General features: G+C 54.5%; 1 protein-coding gene and 1 pseudogene across 1 annotated transcript; both read right to left on the bottom strand.

Moving 5' to 3' along the window:
• Nucleotides 1-6,964: 6,964 nt before the first annotated feature.
• Nucleotides 6,965-15,108, bottom strand: LOC149120346 (MAP/microtubule affinity-regulating kinase 4 pseudogene; annotated as a pseudogene).
• A 3,064-nt stretch (nt 15,109-18,172) lies between these two features.
• On the bottom strand, nt 18,173-20,282 carry CCL24 (C-C motif chemokine ligand 24). The gene is made up of 3 exons (XM_002711909.6): nt 20,045-20,282; nt 19,835-19,952; nt 18,173-19,110 (listed from the first exon to the last, which is right to left on the bottom strand). The coding sequence occupies exons 1-3, from the start codon at nt 20,115-20,117 to the stop codon at nt 18,960-18,962; spliced, it is 342 nt and encodes a 113-aa protein (XP_002711955.3). The 5' UTR covers nt 20,118-20,282; the 3' UTR covers nt 18,173-18,959.
• Nucleotides 20,283-25,593: the final 5,311 nt, after the last annotated feature.

Here is a 25,593-nt window from a genome sequence, read left to right as displayed (position 1 = left end):
CATCATATCCCTCCAGGGCCGGGCCCCACTGCCCTCAACACCCTATAGGGCCAGACCCTGCTCCCCTCCTAGACCTCCAGGACCTGGGCTCTGCTCCAATCCTCACTCTCCAGGGCCTGTATCCCACACCCTCCTCGTCCTCCAGGGCCTGGGCCCAACTCCCTCCTAGCACTCCAGGGCCTGGGCCCAACTCCCTCCTTGCCCTCCAGGGCCATACCTCACACCCCACACTGCCCTCCAGGGCCAGGCCCCACTGCCCTCAGCACCCTATAGGGCCAGACCCTGCTCCCCTCCTAGACCTCCAGGGACTGGGCTCTGCTCAACCTGCACCCCTCCAGGGCCTGGTCCCCACTCCAATCCTCACTCTCCAGGGCCTGTACCCGACTCCAATCCTCGTCCTCCAGGGCCTGGGCTCAACTCCCCACGCTGCACACCAGGGCCATACCTCACACCCCACACTGCCCTCCAGGGCTGGGCCCAATACTCCCAAAGCCCTCCAGGGATGAACCCTGCTCCCCTCCTCACCCTCCAGGGCCTGGGCCCCACTCTCTCCTCACCCTTCATGTCCTGGGGCCCCTCCCATTGCAACCCCCATTTTCGGGCCCTACTGCCCTCAACACCCTATTGGGCCAGACCCTGCTCCCCTCCTAGACCTACAGGGCCTGGGCCCCACTCCAATACTCACTCTTCAGGGCCTAGGCCCCACTCCCTCCTCACCCTCCAGGACATGGGCCCCACTCCAATCCTCTCCCTCCAGGGCTGGGCCCCACTCCAATTCTCTCTATCCAGGGCTCGGTCCTGCTCCTGAAATGCAATCCAAGGTCAGACCCCGCTCCCCTCATGACCATTCAGGGCCTGGGCCCTGCCCCCAACATGGCTCTCCAGGGCTGGGCCCCACTATCCTCAAGGCCCCCGAGGGCCAGACACTGCCCCCCTCCTTGCCCTCCAGGGCCTGGGCATGCTCTGCTCGCTGCCCTCCAGGGCTAGACACTGCTTCCCCTCCTGGCCTTCCGGGGCTGGACCCCACTGCCCTCAAGGCCCTCCAGGGCTGGATCCTGCTCCACTCCTAGACCTCCAGGGATTGGATTCCACTCCCCACACTGCCATCCATGGTCCAGCCCCACTCCCCTCAACGCCATCCAGGGCCGGACCCCACACCCCTCCTCACCCTCCAGGGCCTTGGCCCCATTCCCCTCCTTGCCCTCCAACGCCAGTGCCTGCTCTCCTCCTCACACTCCAGGGTTGACCTGACACTTTCTTGTTGAGAAAATAAAGCAGAGGAAAACAGACAATATTGCAGGGAACCGAACCTTTTATTCTGTAACAGGGTTAGATCCAGAAAGGTCTCTGGACCTTGGACAATCTCTGCTTTGATTTGGAAACATTTCTCATGGCTTGGTGAGGTCTCAACAGTGAGGCTGTGAGCATGAAGTGGCCTTTGTCCTTTGTCCTATAGACTGTGTCCTTTCGCGTATGTCCTATGTCTTGTGTCCTGTAGGTCCACGGTCCAGAGACCTTTCTAAAACTAACCCTGTTACAGAATAAAAGGTTCGGTTCCCCGCAATATTATCTCTTTTCCTCTGCTTTATTTTTCTCAACAAGAAAGTGTCAATTCAACCAGTGGTGGGTGAGGAGGAGAGCACGCACTGGCCTTTGTCCTTTGTCCTATAGACTATGTCCTTTCGCCTATGTACTACGTCTTGTGTCCTGTAGCATCTGTCCTGCGTCCTGTGTCCTGTGTCCTGTGGCCTCTGTCCTATAGCCTCTGTCCTGTGTCATCTTTCCTGTGTCCTGCAACCTGTGTCATGTAGTCTGCATCCTCTGTGTTGTAATCTGCGGCCTATGTATGCATTGAGTATCCTGTGTCCTGTGTCCTGTAGCCTCTGTCCTGCATCCTGTGTCCTGTGTCCTATGTCTTGAATCCTGTGTTCTGTATCCTGTGGCCTGTAGCGTGTAACCTACGTCCCGTAGCCTGTGTACTACCCTGTGTTTTTGGTTCTGTATTCTGTGTCCTATATCCTGTGTCCTGTGTCGTCTGGGCTATGTCCTGTGTCCTGTAGCGTGTGGCCCTTCTGCTGTAGCCTGTGTCCTGTGGCCTATATCCTGTGTCTTAAGTCCTATTAACTCTGTCTTAGGTCTTGTTTCTGGAACCTGTAGCCTGTGTATTGTGTCCGGTAGTCTGTGACAGAAGTCACAGGACAGAGGCCACAGGCTACAGGACAGAGGACACAGGCTACAGGCTACAGGACACAGGACATAGCCCAGACGACACAGGACACAGGATATAGGACACAGAATATGGAACCCAGGACACAGCCTAGAGGACACAGCCTACGGGACACAGATTGCAGGACACAGGACAAAGCCCACAAGCTACAGGACACAGGACAGAGGCTACAGGAGACAGAGCATAGGCTACACAATCTAGGACACAGGCCACAGGACAGTGGCTACAGGACACAGGCTACAGGACACTCTATCCTACAGCCAGTGTCCGGTGTCTTGTTCCCTCTTTCCTTCAGCCTGTGTTGTGTAGCCTGTGTCAGTGTCCTGTAGCTTAGGGCCTGTATCCTTTGTTCTGTAGCTCTGTCCTGTGTCCCATAGCCTCTGTCCTGGAGCCTCTGTCCTGTGACCTGTGTCCTATGTTTATAGCCTGTGTCCTGAGTCCTGTAGCCTGTCCCTGTGTCCTGTAGCCTGTGTCCTTGTCTGTAGCCTGTAACCTGTGTCCCATAGCCTGTGTCCTGTGTTTGGTATTCTGTGTCCTATATCCTGTGTCCCATATCATCTGGGCTATGTCCTGTGTCCTGTAGCCTGTGGCCTCGGTGCTGCAGCCTGTGTCCTGTGGTCTATGTCCTGTGTCTTGAGTCCTGTAGCCTATGTCTTCTGTCCTGTGTTCGGGGTCCTGTAGCCAGTGTATTGTGTCTGATAGTCTATTTCCTTTGTCCTTTTTACTATAGCTTATGTCCTGTATCCTGTGTGATGTCGCTGTGTCCTGTGCTTTAGCCTCTGTCCTGTGTCCTGTGTTGTGTAGCCTGTGTCCTGTGTCTTGTACCCTTTGGCCTATGTACACAACCTGAATCTTGTGGCCTCTGTCCTCTAGCTGGTGTCCTATGTCCCCTAGCCTGTGTCCTGAGCCTGTGGCCTGTAGTTTTTGTCCTAGTGTGGTGTCCTCTTTGCTGTACTCTGTGTCCTGTGTCCTGAAGCCCGTTTCTTGTAGCCTGTGGACAATGTCCCGTAGTCTGTGTCCTGTGTCCTGTAGCCTGTTCTCTGAGCTCTGGGGCCTAGGTCCTGTAGCCTGTATCCTGTGACATTTGTCCTATGTTGTGTAGCCTGTGTCCTGTAATCTATGGCCACTGTCCTGTGGTCTATATCCTGTAGCCTGTGGCCTTTACCCTGCAGCCTTTGTCCTGTTTCCTGTGGCCTCTGTCCTATAGCTGGTGTCCTGTGTCTTGTTCCCTCTTTCCTTCAGCCTGTGTCGTGTAGCTTGTGTCCTGTGTCGAGTGTGCTGTGTCCTGTAGCCTGTGTCCTTTAGCCTGTAGTCTATATCCTTCAACCAGTGTCCTGTAATCTGTGCCCTCTGTCCTATGTTGTGTATCCTGTGTCCTGTAGCCTGGCTCCTGTAGCCTGTGGACTATGCCATGCAGCCTTTTCCTATGTCCTGTGTCCTGTGTCCTCTGTCCTATAGCCTGTGTCCTGTGTCTTGTTTCCTGTGTCCTTCAGCCTGTTTGGCCTGCATCCTCTGTCTTGTAGTCTGTGGCCTATGTATGCATTGAGTATTCTGTGTCCTGTGTCCTGTAGCCTCTGTCGTGCGTCCTGTGTCCTGTGTCCTATGTCTTGTATCCTGTGTTCTAAATCCTGTGGCCTCTAGTGTGTAACCTATGTCCCGTAGCCTGTGTCCTGTGTTCTGTGTTCTGTGTCCTGTATCCTGTGTCCTCTATCCTCTGGCCTATGCCCTGAATGCTGTAGCTTGTGTTCTATCTTGTGTAGCCTGTGTCCTGTAGCCTGTGTGCTGCAGGTGTGTTCATGTCCTCAACCCTGTGTCCTGTGTTCTGTAGTCTGTGTCTGATATCCTGTAGCTGTGGCCGTTGTCCTGTGGCCAGTGTGCTGTACATTTTGGCCTCTGTGCTTTGTCCTGTAGCCAGTGTCCTCGTCATTTAGCCTTTATCATGTGTCCTGTAGCCTGTGTCCTCTGTCCTGAGTCCTGTAGCCTGTCCCTGTGTCTTTTATCCTGTGTCCTGTGTCCTATATTGTTTAGCCTCTGTCCTGTCTCCTGTAGCCTGTAACCTGTGTCCCGTAGCCTGTGTCCTGTGTTCCGTATTTTGTGTCCTATGTCCTGCGTTCTGTGTTGTCTGGGCTATGTCCTGTGTCCTGTAGCCTGTGGTCTCTGTGCTGTAGCCTGTGTCCTGTGGCCTATGTCCTGTGTCTTGAGTCCTTAGCCTGTGTCTTATGTCCTGTGTTCTGGGTCCTGTATCCTATGTATTGTGTCCAGTAGTCTGTGATAAGTCACAGGACACAGGCTACAGGACACAGGTCACAGGCTACAGGACAGAGGATACAAGACACAGGCTACAGGACAGAGGATACAAGACACAGGCTACAGGACAGAGGACACAGGCTACAGGACACAGGACATAGCCCAGACGACACAGGACACAGGATATAGGACACAGAATATGGAACCCAGGACACAGCCTAGAGGACACAGCCTACGGGACACAGATTGCAGGACACAGGACAAAGCCCACAAGCTACAGGACACAGGACAGAGGCTACAGGAGACAGAGCACAGGCTACACAATCTAGGACACAGGCCACAGGCCACAGGACAGTGGCTACAGGACACAGGCTACAGGACACTCTATCCTACAGCCAGTGTCCGGTGTCTTGTTCCCTCTTTCCTTCAGCCTGTGTTGTGTAGCATGTGTCAGTGTCCTGTAGCTTACGGCCTGTATCCTTTGTTCTGTAGTTCTGTCCTGTGTCCCATAGCCTCTGTCCTGGAGCCTCTGTCCTGTGACCTGTGTCCTATGTTTATAGCCTGTGTCCTGAGTCCTGTAGCCTGTCCCTGTGTCCTGTAGCCTGTGTCCTTGTCTGTAGCCTGTAACCTGTGTCCCATAGCCTGTGTCCTGTGTTTGGTATTCTGTGTCCTATATCCTGTGTCCCATATCATCTGGGCTATGTCCTGTGTCCTGTAGCCTGTGGCCTCGGTGCTGCAGCCTGTGTCCTGTGGTCTATGTCCTGTGTCTTGAGTCCTGTAGCCTATGTCTTCTGTCCTGTGTTCGGGGTCCTGTAGCCAGTGTATTGTGTCTGATAGTCTATTTCCTTTGTCCTTTTTACTATAGCCTATGTCCTGTATCCTGTGTGATGTCGCTGTGTCCTGTGCTTTAGCCTCTGTCCTGTGTATGTGTCCTGTGTCCTATGTCTTGTATCCTGTGTTCTATATCCTGTGATCTATAGGCTATAACCTTGTTCCGTAGCCTGTGTTCTAGCCTGTGTCCTGAGTGGTTCTCTCACACTGTGTGGTCTAGCCTGTGTCCTGTGTCGTGTAGTCTGTGGCCTCTGTGTTGTGTCGTTTATCTTTGTCTTGTAGTCTGTGGCCTATGTCCTTTTGTCTATATCCTGTATCCTGTATCCTGTGTTCTATGTTGTGTAGCCTGTGTCCTATGTCTTGTAGCCTCAAGCCTATGTATCCAACCTGTGTTCTGTGGCCTCTGTCGTCTAGCTGGTGTCCTGTGTCCTGAGCCAGTGTCCTGTGTCCTGAGCTGTGGCCTGTATTCTTTGTCCTAGGGCTGACTTCCTCTCTGCTGTAGCCTGTGTACTGTATACTGAAGCCGGTGTCTTGTACCTGTGGACAATGTCCTGTAGTATGTGTCCTGTGTCCTATGTCCTGTGTCCTGTGGCCTCTGTGTCTTGTGTCCCATAGCCTGTATCTTATATCCTGTGTTCTGTGTCCTGTAGCCTGTGTCCTGTGTCCCATAGCCTGTGTCTAATGTCCTGTGCTCTGTGTCCTGTAGCCTGTGTCCTGTGTCCCATAGCCTGTGTCTTATGTCCTGTGTTCTATGTCCTGTGGCCTTGTCCTGTGTCTTGTGTCCCATAGCCTGTATCTTATGTCCTGTGTCCTGTGTCCCATAGCCTGTGTCCTGTGTCCCATAGTCTGTGTCTTGTAGCCTCTCTTCTGTGCCCTGTAGCCTGTGTCCTATGTCCTGTAGCCTGTGTTCTGTAGCCTGTGTCCTTTCTCCTGGATCCTGTGTTCTGTAGCGTGCAACCTATGTCACATAGCCTGTGTTCTAGCCTGTGTCATGGGTTCTGTATTCTGTGTCCTCTATCCTGTGTCCACTGCCCTATGCCCTATGCCCTGAATCCTGTAGACTGTGGCCTTTGCTTTGGGCCTCTGTCTTGTGTCCTGTAACCTGTGTTCTGTAGCCTACATCCAATATCCTGCACAACAGCATACAGCACAGTGGACACAGGACAAAGGCCACAGCTACAGGACATAGGCCACGGACTACAGGACACAGGCTACACAACACAAGACAGAGGCCACAGGCCACAGGAGCTAGGATCCAGAGCACAGGGCACAGGCTACAGGCTACAGGACACAGAATACAGGACATTGTCACAGGCTACAAGAAACCGGCTTCAGTACACAGGACACTGGCTACTACAAAGAGACACCAGCTCTAGGACAAAGACTACAGGCCACAGGCTATAGGACACACGACACAGGCTCAGGACACAGGACACAGACTACAGGACACTCGGCACAGGCTCAGGACACAGGACACAGGCTCAATACACAGGACACAGGCTAGGGGGCATAGGACATCAGCTAGAGGACAGAGACCACAGGACATGGGTTGCATACATAGGCCACAGGCTACAAGACACTGGACACAGGCTACACAACATAGGACACGGGACACAGGCCCGAGGCTACAGGATGCAGAATATGGAACACATGACACAGCTACAGGACACAGAACACAGGATATAAGAGATAGGACACAGAGGATAGGACATAGCCTATAGGACAAAGGACAAAGGAAACAGATTATCAGACATAAGACACAGGCTACAGGACACAAGACACAGGACATAGGCCACAGGAAACAAGTAACAGGACACAAGACACAGGCTACAGGACACAGGCTAAAGGACAGAGGGAACAAGACACAGGACACCAGCTATAGGACAGAGGCAACACTACACTGGACACAGGACATAGGCCACAGGACACATGCAAAAAGAAACAGGCCAGAGGACACAGGACACAGGCTACAGGACAAAGGACACAGGCTATATGATACATGCTATAGGACACAGGCAATGGGACACTGGCTACAGGACAAGGACACAGGCCACATGAAAAGGCTAATGGACACAGGACACAGGATAGAGGACACAGGCTACAGCACACAGGCTACACTCTATAGGACAAACTATAGGTCACAGGCTATAAGAAAAAAGACAGATGCCACAGGACACACACACCAGCCACAAAACAGGACACAGGACACAGGCTGCAGAACATAGGACACAGGATACAGGACGCAGGGCAGAGGCCACAGGACACACACCTACAACACAACACACAGGCTACAAGATACAGGCTACACAACACAGAACACAGGCGAAAGGACTCAGGCTACAGGACACAGCACAGACTTCAGGACACAGGTCACAGGCCACAGGACATAGGCTCCAGAGCACAGGCAGGGCCCTGGCCACGTTCCAGTGACATGCCCCTCACTCCTCCTTGCCCTCCAGGGCCATGATCCCCTCAGGCAGGGCCCTGGCAACCCTCTAGGGCTGGGCTCCTTCTCCTCTCCATGCCCTACAGAGCCAGGCCCTGCTCCCTTCAGTTGTGGCACTAGACACCCAGCAGGGCTGCCCCACTTTCCTTGTCCTCCAGGGCCTGGGCCCCACTCCCCTAGTTGCCCACCAGGGCCTGGGCCCAGCTCCCATTGCTGTCCTTCAGGGCCAGGCCCTGCTCCCCTCACCACATTCCAGAGCTGGGCCCCAATCCCCTCCTCAGCCTGCAGGGTCGGGCCCTTCTCCCCTCAGGCCCGGCCCTGGCCTCCCTCCAGGGCCAAACTCTGCTCCCCTCCTCACCTCCAGGGCCAGTGTTCCCCTCCTCATGCTCCAGGGCTGGCACTGTCGCTCCCCGTCTTCATGGAGGAACGACACAGGACCCTGCGCTGTTCTTTTGTCTGCTCGGCCCTCCCCGGGTTTGCTGCTGGTTCTTCCTGGGTTGGCTACCGTCCCTTCCACCTCCGTGGAAGGGCGGTTCCCCCTGCCACATTCCCCACTTCCGCGGGGGAGCGGCACACCGCCGGCTGGCTCTCTCGGGGGCTGCACAGGTGTTCCTTCAGATAGATGTTCCCCTTAGATGTTCCTGGTGCATGTTGTCTCTCCTCCTTTATAGTCCTCTTCCACCAATCCCAACTCTGCTACCCACATGCCGAGTACGCTGCTATCCTCCAATCAGGAGCAAGATCAGCTCCTGCAGCTCAGTCAATCAAGTTGGTGAGAGGCAGCTGGGTAGAAGCTGTTTGCTCCTCTCCCAGCGCCATATTGTGGGAGAGCAGATGTATAGAATACGTCTTAATTCCAGTAACAGTATAGTCCGAGTTGCTCCCCACAGGCACCAATCTCCTCCTCGCACTCTTGGTCTGGCTCTGCTCCCCTCCTCCCCATCCACAGCCAGGCCCTTCTCCCCACAGGCCCATCCCTGTCCTCCCTCCAGAGCCAGACCCCGCTTCCCTCCACACCTTCAGGGCCAGCCCCTGCTCCGCTCCTGGCCTTCCAGGGCCTGGGTCCCGTACCTCTCCTTGCCCTGCAGAACCTGGCACCCACTCCAACCTTCACACTCCAGAGCCTGGGCCCCACTTCAGGGCTTCCCTACAGGGACAGGCCACACTACCCTCAACACCCTCCATGGCTGGGCCCTGCTTGCCTCCTCGCCCTCCAAGGCCTGGGCCCACTCTGCTCGCCACCTTCCAGGGCTGGACCCTGCTCCCCACCTTGAAAACAGCCTGGGCCCAGCTCCACTCACTGCCCTCCAAGGCTGGACCCTGTTCCCCTCCTCACCCTCCAGGGCCAGACCCTACTCTCCTCCTCACCCTCCAGGGCTGGGTACCGCTCTCCTCTTCCCCTCCAGGGCTGGGCCCCTCTCAGCACGCTGCTCTCTTGGGCCAGGCCCCACTAACCTCAACACCATCAGGGCCAAACCCTGCTCCCCTCCTTGTCCTCCACGACCTGGCCCAGCTGCCCTCCTCACCCTCCAGGGCCTTACCCTGCTCACCTCTTACCTTAAGCGGCTGGGCCCGGCTCCCATTGCTGCCAATAAGTCACTGGTGTCACTCGGTGGTCCCTAGCAGCCATGGCCTCCATCTTTGTGCGCCCCTGCTGTCACTGCAGCATTGGGCAGCCCTCACGGTTCCCCAGCACCTGCCACTTCATGGCCTGCCTTGGCTGCCTCCTTCTGCTTCCTCAGGCACACCGAGTGAGGCCACATCTTTATGCCCCAGTGCAGCCACCAGGAGCCACCCGTCATGGGGCCCCCAGCACGGTCCCCAGCAGCCTCCCTATGATTGCCCGAGGATTCTTCCTACTTCTTCTTGTGCTCCCCTGTGGTTATCTGGGCCCTCTTGTAACTCCCAGGCCCCACCACACGGCCCCCAGGCCCCACCAGCTCCTTCCCTGGGCACTCCCACTGCCACTTCATCACTAGGTCACCACGTGGACCCCAGAAGCTGCCTCCTCCTTCCTCGCCCCCCACAGCAGCCGAGTTTTAGGACTCCCCCCCCCCCATTCTCCCAGATGTCGCCGAGTCTTTTGGGTTGGCGTGGTCCCTAGCAGTCATTGCCTCTGTCCTCTGGCACTCCTGCTGTCCCTGCATCATGTCTGAACTTGGAAATGAGGCTCTACAAAGGGGGTCTCAACTAACTCTCTTGTGGCCAAAGTTTGAGGGTGGGCAAAGGCAGAACTGTTGAATGTGCAGAGGGGGAACGTGGGTGTGGCCTGAGGATAGAAATTTTCCCTGGGAGTCACCTTCAGGAGCATGGCTCTGGGAAGGAATGACTTCCAACATGTTGTTTGCCAAAGAAAAACCTGGGCAGGAAAACGGAAAGCATGGGCACGAGTTAAGGTGTCAGGTGACTTCTTCCCAGACATGTGGGTCCTGAGTTCTTTGGGGCACACAAGAAGGCAGCTCAATGGGAGAGGCCACCTCGCTCTGCAATGCAGGCTCCTCAGTTCAGATCTAGGAGCTCTAAGTTGTCGCAGGAGTGTCTCATCCAGGGACCTGGGAACTTGGGCTTGGAGAAGGAAATCAGGGTGAGAAGACTTCCCAGGGCAGAGAGCCGCCTGAGCAGAGAGTGCAGGCAATAATCAAAGACAGAATAAAGTGGGAGGAGGACAAAGAGTGTCATCCAACGTGGGCCCTGTATCTTACAACCAGCATCCCACACCAATCGCTTTGAACTGGCTCGGAGACCTGGGGAATCTAAAAGATAAATGACCATGTAGAAGATCAGGGGTTCTCCAAACACCAGAGGAGCAGTCTGCCTTACTCACCTTTCCCATGGAGCTGAGTCCCTCCACGTCACGGCACCAACGATGCTGCAGGAGTTCAAGTCCATTCTTTCTCTCACATAATCCCAACACGAATCATGAGGGTGAGGGAGAAAAAGCAAAATAGGTTTTTGTGAGGAAATCATACTCTTGCAAGCCAGAAGGGAGACTAAGGGAGGGACCCAATAAGGCCTGGGTATAGGAAGTTTAACTAGGGAGTGATGTTCATGGATTAATATTCTAAACAAAATCCAGCACCATGTTCTGTGTTAGAAAAAGGTCATGACCCCTAACCATGAAAACATGTTTCTGTCGCTCCCCCTCTTCGTGGAGGAGCAACACTGAACCCTGCGCTGTTCTTTCTGTCTGCTCGGCCCTCCCCGGGTTTGCTGCTGGTTCTTCCCGGGTTGGCTACTATCCCTTCCACCTCCGTGGAAGGGCAGTTCCCCCTGGCCGCATTCCCCACTTCCGCAGGGGAGCGGCACACCGCCGGCCGGCTCTTCTCGGGGGCTGCACGGGTTCCCTTAGATGTTCCCCATAGATGTTCCTGGTGCATGCCGTCTCTCTCCTCCTTTATAGTCCTTCTCCGCCAATCCCAACTCGGCTGAGTACGCTGCTCTCCAATCAGGAGCAAGTCCTACAGTTAATTGGTTGAACTGGAGGCAGCTGTGCGGAAGCTGTTTACTTCTCTCCCAGCGCCATATTGTGGGAGAGCAGATGCATAGAATAAGTCCTAATTCGAGCAACTCAGTCTAGTCCGGATTGCTCCCCACAGATCCCCCTTTCTTTTTATTTTTTGGCGTTGATACGCGCCTGTCTTCGGTGTCCCGCGGCACACACTCTGCTCTACTTGCTAGAGCTGCCACAGGCTCTTACAAGTCCTATCAATCAGGAAAACCGAATCCGGGTCCTCTCTTCGCCATGTTGTGAGGAGGTTTTTAGGCGCTGATGCGTGCCTGTGTTCGGTGCCCTGCAGCGCATACTCTGCTCTGCTAGAACTGCCTGCAGGTGTTTACAAAACCTATCAGGCAAACCGAATCCAAGCCTTCTCATTGCCGTATTGTGGGGGAGACTTATTAGTGTTGGTTTGTGCCTATCTTCGGTGACCTGCAGCTCATACTCTGGTCGAGCTTTGCTGGCGCTTACCGCCTTAAATCAGGCAGACCGAATCCAAGCCTTCTAATTGGCATGTTGAGGGGAGGCCTTATTTTTCTCTATTTCTCTATCTCCGGGCATTTCTATTTCTCCCATTTTACTTCTGTCTGCCAACATTCCTATTTCTCTTTTACTTCTAAACTTCTGTTTCTCTTATCCCCGCAGCTTCCCGGCACCTCGCCCCGCCGGCGGGTTCCCGGCTCTGCGCCGCTTCAGCCCGCGCGCCTCTCTGCGCGGCTTCCCGGCTTTGCGCGGTCCGCGGTCTCCACGCTTAACCCTTTCGCGTCTGAACCACGGCCTACGCCAGCGTTCCCTATCTATTCACGCCCCGTGCTCTCTCTGCACGCGGCGGCTTCCGCGCTTTTTTATTGTTTCCTTTGCCGTGCAGAAGTTAATGTAATCCCATTTGTGAATTAGTAACACAGCGTAGCTTGCGTCTCCGCCACTAGGATTCAATCCAAGTTCCCCGGGCTAGCCTGGCGAATTCAACCCAGCGTACGTCTCCGCCCCACGATCTGGCTTCCCGTCCTTTGCTCCCCGGGCTAATCAGACGGATCCCAATCTGGCTTACGTCTCAGCTTCTGGTTTTAACTTTTCGCCCCCTATTCCCGGGCTAACTTGAGAATCCCAAAGTGGCTTTCGTTTCCGCCTTGGCCTGCCCCCCGCGGCTTCAATTTCCCTAACATTTTTCTCTACCCGGTATGTTTCCCCAAGCTTTCCTCCAACGATATTCCTCCCTCATTTCTCCTGGCCTCTCCCCACAGTCCGCGTCCGAGTCTGTTTGTTCTAGCTTTCACTTTCGCTTTCGCCCTTAGAGATTTCTCCCAGCTTCCCCCCGTAGTCCGTAGTCCGTATCCGAATCTATGCCTAGGCTTTCAATAGCTTCTTCCGGCACCTTTTTCGTCCGGCTTTTCCCTAGGCTGTTTGCTAGTTTCTCTCTCCGATATTTTCCCTAGTTCTTCCCGTTTCTTCCCGTTTCTTCCCTCCTAAGTTTGCTATCCGTCCTAGGTTTCCTATCCGAGCTAGGTTTCCTATCCGAGTCACGGCACCATTATGTCGCTCCCCCTCTTCGTGGAGGAGCAACACTGAACCCTGCGCTGTTCTTTCTGTCTGCTCGGCCCTCCCCGGGTTTGCTGCTGGTTCTTCCCGGGTTGGCTACTATCCCTTCCACCTCCGTGGAAGGGCAGTTCCCCCTGGCCGCATTCCCCACTTCCGCAGGGGAGCGGCACACCGCCGGCCGGCTCTTCTCGGGGGCTGCACGGGTTCCCTTAGATGTTCCCCATAGATGTTCCTGGTGCATGCCGTCTCTCTCCTCCTTTATAGTCCTTCTCCGCCAATCCCAACTCGGCTGAGTACGCTGCTCTCCAATCAGGAGCAAGTCCTACAGTTAATTGGTTGAACTGGAGGCAGCTGTGCGGAAGCTGTTTACTTCTCTCCCAGCGCCATATTGTGGGAGAGCAGATGCATAGAATAAGTCCTAATTCGAGCAACTCAGTCTAGTCCGGATTGCTCCCCACAGTTTCCTTACTGGCCATCTGAAATATGCAACAATATATTCTCTCTCTGCCTGCAATTTCTCTTACTGCCTCCTCACCTGCCCTCCTCCCAGACAGGAGTCCCTGACTACCCTTCATTGCTACACTCCTCAGGGAAGGGCCCCTCCTCGGGGGCATTTCCCAAGAGGCTACTGAGAGGCCACTTTCCTCTCTGCACTCAAGGGCTTTCCTCTGGGGCTGGCAGGACACAACACATCCAGCTGAAGCATTGGATGATCCTCCTGCCAATCCCCAGGCACCCCTTGCGCTTTCTGGCCTGCCTGTCTGAGGTCCCTGCCTCCTGCTCCTCCTCCTGCTGCTGCATTCCTGGGATGCTCTGCTCCTCTGAGGCACCCGGGGAGCAGCTCCTGACTTCTCCATCAGCCTCACTGCTGTTCGTGCTCAGTGTGGTGGAGAGAGAGGTCAGAGCATCCTGGCTGAGGACTGCACAGACAGCGGGGCTCCTTGTCCACACGGCCCGTTGGGGACTGTCTGTCCGGCAGGACTCACTGCTGCTCACACTGGGAGTCCCATGGCGGCAAGGAGTCTGCCCCGACTGGTCTCCTGCAAGCACCAGTGGTTGGGAGCTGAGAGCGGCACACTCACGGGCTCTGCTGTTGCAGCCTGAGTGTCCCTGGAGGCACTGGAGAGCGGGACAGCTCTGAGCACCAGGGATGGCCTGAGGTGTGGGCTTCCCTTTGCTGTGATCCTGCTGAAGTCCTGGGCACAAGGCACTGGCTGGGAGCCTGGGTGGCAGGGAGCCTGCTTGATGGCCCAGCTTCAATCCCAGGTCCTCAAGGGAGCTTAGGGCTTCAGGACCCTGAGGAGGTACTGCAGGCTCCACTTGGCTCTGTCTATGTATTTCTGGGATGCTGAAGCCCTGCTGTTGGGAGATCCCCCAGCATGGCACAGGGGGCCAGGGGTCATCCCATTCATGAAGCCACAGTGGAGGGCAGAGGCCCCATGGGAATTCCCAGACTTCCTGCTCCTGTGGAAGAAACAGAAACTCGTCACTGGTTGCAGGTGCTCCATGTCCTGCATGGAGCCAGGGGTGGCCCATGATGTCTGCCACTGTGGGCCTGGCCTCAGGGTCCCGGGTCAGTAAGCTGTCCACCAGGTTACACAGCTCTGGGTTTCCATAGTGGGGGATTCTGTAGTATCCAGACAGGATGGCTGCCCGCAGCTCCACACAATCCTCTCCAACAAAAGGCAGTGAGCCTGCCACCATGGCGTACAGGATCACGCCCACACTCCAGGCATCAGCCTTGTACCCGCAGAACTCCTCACCTAAGAATTCCTCGGGCGCACAGTAGGCAAAGGTCCCGCACAGACTCTTCAGGCGCTCTCCACCAGCCAGTTTGCAGCTGAGACCAAAATCGCTCAACTTAATGTTTAGGTGGGCGTCGAGAAGCAGGTTTTCTAACTTTAAATCCCTGTGCACCACGTGCTGCGAATGGCAGTAATGCACAGCGGATAGAATTTGTTTCAATAGCTGACGAATCTCTCCATCCAGCAGGTACCCTCGTTCTACCATGTAACATCTAAGGTCCCCCCTGACTGCGTATTCCATGAAAATGTAGCCCCTCTCTGTGGTGTGCCTGGCCTGCAGTAGTTGAATGATGTGAGGGTGATGCAGCCCCTTCATTATTTCTGCTTCTGTGCACAACTGCTGGAAGCTGCAGGAGTGCTGGCCACCATTCTCCACAACCTTCACAGCCACCTGGGTCCTGCTTTCCCAATGATAGGCCAGCATCACCAGCCCAAAACCGCCCTGGCCGAGGACCCTGAGGACCTGGTACCCATCCAGGACCTCCTCCTCACTGCTGAAGGCGGTGAGGCCTTCCATGGTGGGATCCCCACCCCACCCCCCACCCTGCACTCTGACACTGGGAACACTTACTAGTCCCCTAAAGTAACAACAAAAACTGTTTGGAAACAAATAGAAATCAAACGATCTAAATGGAAACAAAATTAACAACTCAATATGCTAATATTTCTACTAGATAATGCTAACTCTATGAACTATGGTATACTAATCACTAACACTGTATCAAAATTAAGAATTAAAAGTTATAAAACACACAGAATACTAAAAATGGTGATGTAAAGTGACACCAACTATGGTAACTATGGTAACAATGCTAATCAATAAGTCTTATAACAGTCTTATCTAAATCAAAGGATCAAAAAATGAGAAAACAGTCAGAAAACGAGGAAACACAAGGAGGACAAAATCAACACAGCATCAAGTACATTTAGCCTGTGAAAGAAAAAACAAAAAATAAATAAATATTTACAGAAAATACAGAAGCACACAATGTAAAAATGGGAGGGGGAGAGAAATTGAAAAAATAGCAAAAAAAAAAAAAAAATAGAAGAAAAACTTAAAGAACCACTACGGTAAGGACAACTAATAGACGAGACAAAACAACACCACAAATGACAGGACAAGGGAAAACCAGTGATGTCGTCCAATCCTTCAGGCAGTCTCCACAGAGCTTCCTGGGCCAACTGACCAGAACTGAGCCCAAGCAGGGAACTGTTAAGGCAGTTGGAATGACATCACAATGGCCCCCTTGAGGGCAGAGGAGGCTCTAGACCAATCACAGCTGGGGACACACCAGGCTGGTTTTCTCAAGAAACTTTCTACTTGGTTAAAGAGAAAGGACCCCAAAAGCTTTTGGCTTAAGTTGGTGGTGGAGATCGGTATTTAGGATTTGATAAATTAGCACAGTCCTCTTCAGGCTTTTTCTATTGTTTCCATACACGTATAGAAGCACTGATCCTCCCAGTCTCTATTTCCACCCCCATTCCCACCCCCTTTTTCATTTCCTCTTGGTTCCTGTCCATTAAAGATGTCCAGTAAGAGGAGTCAACTGCTCATCTTGGCCCAGGCAGGGTCATCTCATTGTCCCAAAAGATTTCCAAGCTCTGCCATGGCTTGAACAGATGGTGGCTCCCTCACTCATGTCTACGTTCACTCACACACATATGTACTTGTATGTTCAAAAACAAAAATAGAGGCATGAAGGTGTCCCTTTAGAGGAATTGAGCATTTGCAAACTGAGTTCTGGTGGTGCTGCCCACCATCAGCCTGCTGCTCTGTTTGTCTTCTGAAGGTGAAACACTCAGAGCACATGGAGAGAATAGAAACAATGTTACTGGAGACACTGCACAAACAAGCCAGGCTTCCTTCCCCATAGAACAGCAGGTTACAGCCTCAGCCTCACTCAGCTCCTGTCTTCCTCCTGAGGGAGGATTCCTGGGGAAGGTAAGGGACCTATTGTCGCTCCTCCAGGCTCCTGAGTTCTTGCAACGCAGACTGTGAAACGTGTTTATGAGATGTTCAAAATGAAAGTGGTGTTGTTCTCACTCTTGCTCTCTCCATCCCCTTCTCTCCCCTTCCCTCCATTTCTCCCCGCGGAAAGTATGTCTTTCAAATAGATTAATTACATTTTTAAGCTTTTGTTAATATTTAATTATTTATTTATTTTTAAAGATTTTATTTGAGAGGTAGCGTTACAGACAGTGAGAGGGAAAGACAGACAGAGAGGCCTTCCATCCACTGGTTCACCCCCCAGATGGCTGCAATGGCCAGAGCCGCGCTGATCAGGAGCCAGGAGCTCCCTCCCTGTCCCCCACGTGGGTGCTTCCACTGCCCTCCCGGGCCACAGCAGAGAGCCAGATCGCAAGTGGAGCAGCCAGAACTCGAACTCGTGTCCACATGGGATGCCAGCACCACAGGCGGAGGCCCAGCCCAGTATGCCAGCTCCAAGATTTTATTTATTTAAAATTGAGAGGTAGCGTTAGAGACACACACAGAGAGATCTTCCATCCACTGCTTCACTCCCCAGACGGAGACAGCGGCCAGAACTGGGTGGCTCCAGAGCCAGGAGCCAGGCGCTTCCTCACTGCTTTCCCGGGCCGGATGGGGAAGGATAGATATTTCTATCATGCCAATTTTACAGAGATGGAAACAGAGGTCAGAGAAGACAGAGAGCTTTCTTGTCACACAGTCAGAAACCCAGTGTTTAGCCACTAGGCCAAGTCCCTCCCCTCGCCATTTTATTTTTTTTAAAAAAAGACTTATTTATTTGAGAGGCAGAGTTACAGACAGAGAGAGGGAGAGACAAAGAGCGAGGTCTTCTATCCACTAGTTTACTCCCCAAGTGGCCACAACAGCCAGAGCTGAAGTGCTCTGAAGCCAGGAGCCAGGAGCTTCTTCTGGGTCTTCCACACAGGTGCAGGGGCCCAAGGACTTGGGCCATCTTCTACTGCTTTCCCAGGCCACATCCAGGAGATGGATCAGAAGTGGAGCAGCCGGGACTCGAACTGGTGCCCATTTAGGATGCCAACACCGCAGGCCAGAGCTTTAACCTGCTATGCCACAGCACCGGCCCTTTAAATCATTTTTTTAAGATTTATTTTTATTTATCTGAAAGATAGAGTTACACAGAGAGGTAGACACACACACACACACACACACACACACACGGGGAGGAGAGTGGAGAGAAGAGAGAGAGGTCTTCCATTCATTGGTTCACTCTGCAAATGGTGGCAATGGCCAGAGCTGATTGATCTGAAGCCAGGAGCCAGGAGCTTCTCCCGGGTCTCCCATGTGGGTGCAGGGACTCAAGCACTTGGGCCATCTTTTGCTGTTTTCCGAGGCTCATTAGCAGGGAGCTGGATAGGCAGTGGAGCAGCCAGGACTGGAACTGCTGCCCCTATGGGAGGGCAGCACGGCGGGCTCCACCTCCTGTCACCTGTCAATGCCATGACACCAGGAGCCTAGCTCCAGCGTATGAACCTTGGGGGAGAAACCACAATCACCCTGGGCAGCCCGGGGTGCCCGCCCTCGCTCACCCCCCATCGTGCCCCCCAGGAGACGAGGACAGGCACACAAGACCACCTTCGAAGGAGAAATCGCCTTTTACTTGGATTCTGATTTGAGAACAGTGTACACTGGATAAATCAGACAGTATCTCACACATGTGGGGAAAAAGCTGGGGTCTGTCTCCCTCCTCAGCTCCCACCCTGTGTTCCCCTCACCAAAATGTAGGAAAAGCCCAGCTTGGAAAATAGGGCAGATCTTTGTCCCCGAAGCAGCACAGAGCTGGGGCCATCAAGGAGAATGTCTTGTAGTCGACACAGAGCAGTGAAACTGCCCAGCCGGCTGCCATCGTGCACATCCATTTCTTTATACAATTTGATTCATTGTAGCCCCTGGATGGTGTCTAGGGAAGGATGGGATCCAGCGAGGCAGGCAGCAAAGGAGCCCTTGGCTCAAAAGTGCTCAACATGGGACCAGCCTGGGGGGTCCTCAACGTGCTGCAGAGCTGCCACTGTGACAGGTCACCGTCCCCAGACACACAGCCCCACCCCGAGACCACAGGGCCCCCTGAAGCCAGCTGCAGGCTGCACCAAGCAAGCTGTCCCTACAGGTGCCCGAGCCATGCGTCTGGGCTCTGATGCAAGTCGGAGGCGGGCCAGCGCCAGGTTGGGCAGAGAAGGACAAAGGGCTACACTCCTTCTGGAACCTTCTCACCCAGCTCAGGCAAGGCCAGGAGGGCCCAGGCTGCGGGAGGTCATTGCTTGGCCCCCAGGGAGTGACACTAAAGAGACAGGAAAAGTAGCCCCCGCCCCTCTGTCCCACACTCAGGGCAAGAGGGCCGAGTGGTGACTAGATGGTGGGCTGCCTCAAGCACCCATCTCTCCGGGACGTCTGCCGCCCGGTGCTCTGGCCCCCGTGGAAGGCTTCCTCCGCTTGGCAACCAGGTTCCTCACATAGCTCTGCACCCACTGCTGCTTGGGGTCGCCGCAGACTCGGTAGCCCTTCTTGGTGGTGAAGCTGAGTGGGAGAGAACAAGGGATTCACTTGATGGGGAGGTGGGTGCAGGAGCACAGAGAGGCTCCGCTGCAGGCCCAGAGCCCCCAGCAAGCTACCAGCGTGGTGTTGGTGTCTTCTGGATGGAGAGGGGAGGGGAGTAAAATCTGCCACAGAACACCAACCCCCCTCCCCACCCCCGACCAGAAGCAAGGCAGGTGCGACCAGTTCACACGCCGAGCACGGCCACCGAGAATGCCAGAGCCAGGGTTGGGGGAGACGGGGAAGGCCCCTTTGAAGCCAGCTCTGGGCTGGAGGTGGTGCCAGGCTGTGGAGCTTAGTCTGGGACCAGCTGGGGAAGATCAGTCCCACACTGCTCACAAAGCAAGTTCACACCCACTGCCTTGTGTGAGAGGCAGCCCCAGAGGTATCTGGAGCCCAGGGACCCGGCTGCTGGAGCAAGTCCCTTACCCGGGCCTCGGGTGCCGTCTCTACATGATGGGAACCACCTTCCCTACTCTGCAGTGCTGTTGAGAGCATTAGCTAAGCAGTATGGGGTGCCCCGGGAAGGGCCTCCTATGTTTTCTGTGCTTGGTAAATGGCTCCCTCCTAGATTCACCAGTGAGAAAGCTGAGGCCTAGAGAGGTCACTTGACTTCCCCGGGGATGCACAGAGCTGGGTCCTGCCAACACTTAGCCCCCAGGGACCCCGGCGGCCCACCCTGACCTGACCACGGGGAGTTACTCACATCACACCTGCCCTGGGGCAGACACTCCCGCTGGACAGCTGGTAGCTCACCACTTGGCTCTCAGGGATCTTCTTAGGAATAAAGTTCATGCAGCAGGAGGAGGGGATGACCACGGTGCCTAAGAGACGGTGAGAGAAAAGCCCCGTCTCCAGATGCCCCAGCCCACCCTGCTGTCCCCGTCACGTCCCCAGGCCGGGCTGGAGGTCTCACCTGCAGGGGTGAAGTGGTGGGCACTGAGGGCCAGCAGCAGGAGGCTGGCTGCGATGGTTGCAGGGCCTGCCATGTCCGGGGGAGGGTGTGGAAGGCTCAGGGATCCACGCCTGGGTGCAGGAGGAGAGGGCGTGGGGGTCAGAGCCCGGCTCTTTGCAGGACACCCCCTGTCCCACCTTTTATAGGAGCACTGGCTGGACCATCCTACTGATGGAGCCCCACCCCTCTCGGGCTTCCTTGAAAATCCTGAAACCTCTGTGGTCAGGAAGGAGGAAGTCGTGGCCCAGCTGAGTCAGGGATCATTTGGGGCTCGATAACAAAGAGCTGGGCTGAGGAGGGCTGGGCACTGCCCTGCCTAGGCCAGGGCCAAGGCCTTTATGCTCCCTTTGGTTGCTAGTGCTTTTGGTATCATCTTTAGGAATCCATTGTATTTTTTGTTCGATTTTTTGAGAGAGAGACAGAGAGAGAGAGAGGGAGAGGGAGAGGGGGAGACAAAGACAGAGAGAGCTTCCATCTGCTGATTCACTCCCTACTCCCCAAATGGCCACAACTGCCAGGCTGGAGTTGAGCTGGTCAGGAGCCAGGAGCTTCTTCCAGGTCTCCCACATGGGTGCAGGGGCCTAATCACTTGGGCCATCCTCCACTGCCTTCCCAGGCACATTAGCAGGGAGCTGGATCAGAAGTGGAGCAGGGGCCAGCACTGTGGCATAGCAGATTAAGCAACCGCCTGCAGTGCCGGCATCCCATATAGGTGCTGGTTCGAGTCCTGGCTGCTCCACTTCCAATTCAGCTCTCTGCTATGGCCTGGGAAAGCAGTAGAAGATGGCCCAAGTCCTTGAGCCCCTGCACTCACGTGGGAGACCCAGAAGAAGCTCCTGGCTCCTGGCTTCAGATTGGCACAGCTCCAGCTATGGCAGCCAATTGGGGAGTGAGCCAGTGGATGGAAGACCTCTCTCTCTCTCTCTCTCTCTGCCTTGCCTTCTCTCTCTGTATAACTCTGACTTTCAAATAAATAAATAAATCTTTAAAACAAACAAATAAACAAAAAGAAGTGGAGCAGCCAGGACTCAAACCATCACCCATATGGGACGCTAGCATTGCAGGCAGCAGTTTTTATCCACTATGCCTCAGCACCGGCCCCTGTTCTCCTTTATAAAGATTATTTTAGGTCCTTTGAATTTCTGTATGAATTCTAGAGTTAGCTTGTCAATTTCTGCAAAGAAAACAGTTGAGGTTCTGCTAGGAGTTGGGCTGATTCTATAGATGCCTTTGGGGATATTACCATCGGGGACTTTTCTCTGATTGTTTTCATCATCTTTAATTTCATTTGACAATGTTTTCTAGTTTTTGGTACTGCTTTCTGTTTATTTTAAATTTTGATTTTATCTTCTCTTCCTCGTGTCCTTTTTTTGTTTTTTGTTTTTTTTTTTTATTTTTTATTTTTTATTTTTTTTTGACAGGCAGAGTGGACAGTGAGAGAGAGAGACAGAGAGAAAGGTCTTCCTTTGCCGTTGGTTCACCCTCCAATGGCCGCCATGGCAGGCGCACTGCGGCCGGCGCACCGCGCTGATCTGATGGCAAGAGCCAGGAGCCAGGTGCTTTTCCTGGTCTCCCATGGGGTGCAGGGCCCAAGCACCTGGGCCATCCTCCACTGCACTCCCTGGCCACAGCAGAGAGCTGGCCTGGAAGAGGGGCAACCAGGACAGAATCCGGCGCCCCAACCGGGACTAGAACCCGGTGTGCCGGCGCCGCTAGGCGGAGGATTAGCCTAGTGAGCCGCGGCACCGGCCTCGTGTCCTTTGTTTGTTTGTTTACTTTGGGTTGATCTTGATGGTTTTTTTCTAGCTTTTTTTTAAGATTTATTTATTTATTTGAAAACCAGAGTTGCACAGAGATAGGAGAGGCAGAGGCAGAGAGAGAGAGAGAGAGAGAGAGAGAGGTCTTCCATCCCCTGGTTCACTCCCCAGCTGGCTTCAACAGCCGGAGCTGTGCCAATCTGGAGCCAGGAGCCAGGAGCCTCCTCCGGGTCTCCCACATGGGTGCAGGGGCCCAAGGACTTGGGCCACCTTCTACTGCTTTCCCAGGTCATAGCAGAGAGCTGGATGGGAAGTGGAGCAGCCGGGACTCGAACTGGCACCCATATGGGGTGCCAGCACTGCAAGCCAGGGCATTAACCCGCTGTGCCACAGTGCCAGCCCCCTTTTTCTAGCTTCTAAAAATGCACACTTGGGGGCCAGCATTGCAGCACAGCCGGTTAAGCCAGTGCTTGCAGGGCCAGCATCCGGTGTTGGAGTGCCATTTTGAGTCTCGCTACTGTGCTTCCAATCCAACATCCTGCCAGCGCACCTGGGAAGGCAGCAGAAGACCCACGTACTTGGGTTCCTATCTCCTGTGTGGGAGAGCCGAGTGTGGTTTTAGAATACCCCCACGTAACACCACCACTTTGGATTTGCTGGGTATGTGCTAGGCTGAAGGTACCTCCCTGGCCACCCTGGACCCAGAGTCCCCCGTGGGCCTCCCGGGACAGGTCCACGCGGATGGCACTACATTTTGGCGGCTGGCAGAAGAGTGTCCCTGGGGGATCCTTGATGGGAGAGCGAGAACAGGAGGAAGGCCGTGCGTGGGCTCCTGCAGCTCCTGCCTAGAGTCTTGCTTAGGCTCCAGCCCCGCGTCCGGACCTCACCCACGCAGTCTACCTTAGCCGTGAATGCCGCCAGACGCCGAGTCCCCTGGGGCCTGCTGGTGACTCTCCAAACACAAGGGGAGACCTTGGGGGCCCCTACACAGCTCACCATCTGCATTTAAAGTAATATCTACTTGCTTGGGTTTCAGTTTCCCAGTTTATTTGTTCAGATTATTTTGGTTTTATTCCTCTGTTTCCTGTCTTGTTTTGGATTAAATGCTCCTCACTGGCTGTTTGGCATCATCTCTCTCTGTCATCTTGATAGTGCTTCCTGCCAGGAATCCCAGGTACACCATTCACTTTTCACGGCCCACTTGGACATCCTAAGGAGCCACCTGACGTGCAGCCCAGAACCCTAGCCACACACAGATCTCTTTCCTTCCTGTCTTCCTGTTATACTGTGTAATCTGTCGACATAAGTAATAAGGCTCATAGTGCAGTGCTTTTAGTTTTTTTTTATTTATTTATTTTTTTGACATGCAGAGTGGACAGTGAGAGAGAGAGACAGAGAGAAAGGTCTTCCTTTGCCGTTGGTTTACCCTCCAATGGCCACCGCGGCCGGTGCACCATGCTGATCCGATGGCAGGAGCCAGGTGCTTCTCCTGGTCTCCCATGGGGTGCAGGGCCCAAGCACTTGGGCCATCCTCCACTGCACTCCCTGGCCACAGCAGAGAGCTGGCCTGGAAGAGGGGCAACCAGAACAGAATCCGGCGCCCCGACCGGGACTAGAACCCGGTGTGCCGGCGCCACAGGTGGAGGATTAGCCTAGTGAGCCGCGGCACCAGCCTGCTTTTAGTTTTTTAAGCACTTATTTGAAAGGCCGGGAAACAGAGAAAGAGAGAGATCGTCCATCTGCTGGTTCACTCCCCAGATAGCCACATTGACCAGGCTGGGCCAGGCCAAAGCCAGGAGCCAGGAGCTACTTCTGGGTCTCCCATGTGGGTGGCAGGGCTCGAGTATTTGGGCCATCTTCTTCTGCTTCCCCAGGGCGGATTAGCAGGGAGCTGGATCAGGAGAACAGTGAAACTTGCACTGGCACTCCTATATGGGATGCCAGGTGTTATAAGCAGTGGTTTAACTCTCTGCTCCACAATGCCAGCCCCTAGCATTTTTATTTTTTTGCTTTAAACTGTTATATACACTTGGGGCTGGTGCTGTGGTGCAGTGGGTTAAAGCCCCAGCCTGCAGTGCTGGCATCCCATACGGGCACCAGTTTGAGTCCCGGCTGCTCCTCTTCCGATCCAGCTCTCTGCTATGGCCTGGGAAAGCAATAGAAGATGGCCTAAGTCCTTGGGCCCCTGCACCCATGTGGGAGACCTGGAAGAAGCTCCTGGCTTTGGATCAGCTCAGCTCCAGTTGTTGTGGCCAACTGGGGAGTAAACCAGCAGATGGAAGACCTCTCTCTATATAACTCTTTCAAATAAATCAAAATAAATCTTAATAAAAAAATAAACTATTACATACACTTTTAGCAAATTAAAAGATCTTACCCATTTACTCATATTTACCACTTATCATGCCTTCCATTCCTTCCTGGAGAGCTGAGTCTGTATCCTACCAAATAGCTCTCATCAGCCTGCAGATCTGACCGGAAGCTCCCACCTCACACCCACCAAGAGCAGAGTTCTTGGCAGGGCTCTGGGGCTGACACTCGGGGTGGGAATCACCACACCCATTCTACAGCTGGGAAAGTGGAGGCCCAGGGGGAGTTCATGACCTGTCTCTAAGATACTCAGATCCACTCACGTACTAAGGATGGCTCCTCTCGGGGGCGGTGTCAACCAGGAGAGCATTCCCGATGGGGACCCATTCCTTAGGGTCACCGTGCATGGTGGCAGAAGCCAGGGAGGGCGACCAGGGCACTTCTCAGGGAGGCGCTGAGGGCAGAGGGTTCGTGGGTGCCACTGTCGGCGCTGGTCTCCCACCATCTTCTGGAGCCGCCTTAGGACTCGACTGCCCCCCAGGCTCCCAGACTCCCGGGCTGAGCGACATCCAGCTCACCCGCCACTGGCCCAGGGCCTGAGCTGCTGAGTTAGCGTGGTGCCAGCCTCAGCACCAGCTCCAGCCAGCTCTGCACGCTCGGGGCCCTGGAAGCTTGAGATTCCCAATACCTCCAGCCAGCCCCGTGACTCTGGGGGTAAGCGAAGGGCAGAGCGTCCCCGTGGGCAGCCTCGGGGTCTGGGTTCCTAGGAAGCGAGCCCAGCTGTGCGGTGCTTCAGGAAGAAAAGCTTCTCACTTCTGCTTTCGGGGGAGGCCCTTGGCCACCAGATTCGGTGGCTCAGCAGAGTCCGGTCCTTCCTCCAAGCAGGCGCTCTTTCTACAAAGAGACCTAGACTTGGGGCGAGACAGCAACACTGGGTGGTGGTGGCCTCCTGTCCCCTTGTGTCCTGGAACATTCCATGGCTGTGGGCTGTCCGAGAGACCCTGTGCCCCGACCTGTGGGCAGTAAGCCTCAGGCTAGTGGGTGCCATTCCCCCCTCCCTGTCACCCCTCCCCCAGCCTCTTTTAGTTTTTGGAATTCTCTGGCCGTCCTGGGCGTCCCTTGGTTTGTAGATGCAGTGCTGATCTGTCTGTGTTGTCACATAGCCATTCCTTCCCATGTGTCTCATTTCTGTGTGTCTCCTCTCCTTCTCCTAAGTCACCACAGTGGATGAAGGGCCCACCCTGCTCCCGTCTGACCACATCTTTTAAAAAAAATTAACTATTTGAAAGGGAGAGGCTGGCCCCGCGGCTCACTAGGCTAATCCTCCACCTTGCGGCGCTGGCACACCCACCGGGTTCTAGTCCCGGTCGGGGCACCGGATTCTGTCCTGGTTGCCCCTCTTCCAGGCCAGCTCTCTGCTGTGGCCCAGGAGTGCAGTGGAGG

The sequence above is a fragment of the Oryctolagus cuniculus genome, chromosome 19, assembly GCF_051225735.1.
Source record: "Oryctolagus cuniculus isolate XC-2025 breed Fujian yellow rabbit chromosome 19, ASM5122573v1, whole genome shotgun sequence".
Lineage (NCBI taxonomy): Eukaryota > Metazoa > Chordata > Mammalia > Lagomorpha > Leporidae > Oryctolagus > Oryctolagus cuniculus.
The sequence above is the reverse complement of the archived record's forward strand: the minus strand, read 5'-3'. Positions and strand labels throughout refer to the sequence as shown.

Coding starts and splice junctions, on each gene's coding strand:
- CCL24 (XM_002711909.6), bottom strand. CDS start 20,117: ATGGCAGGCCCTGCAACCATCGCAGCCAGCCTCCTGCTGCTGGCCCTC. Junction 19,953..20,044: donor CCACCACTTCACCCCTGCAG/GTGAGACCTCCA, acceptor ACCGTCTCTTAG/GCACCGTGGTCATCCCCTCC. Junction 19,111..19,834: donor TGCCCCAGGGCAGGTGTGAT/GTGAGTAACTCC, acceptor TCTCCCACTCAG/CTTCACCACCAAGAAGGGCT.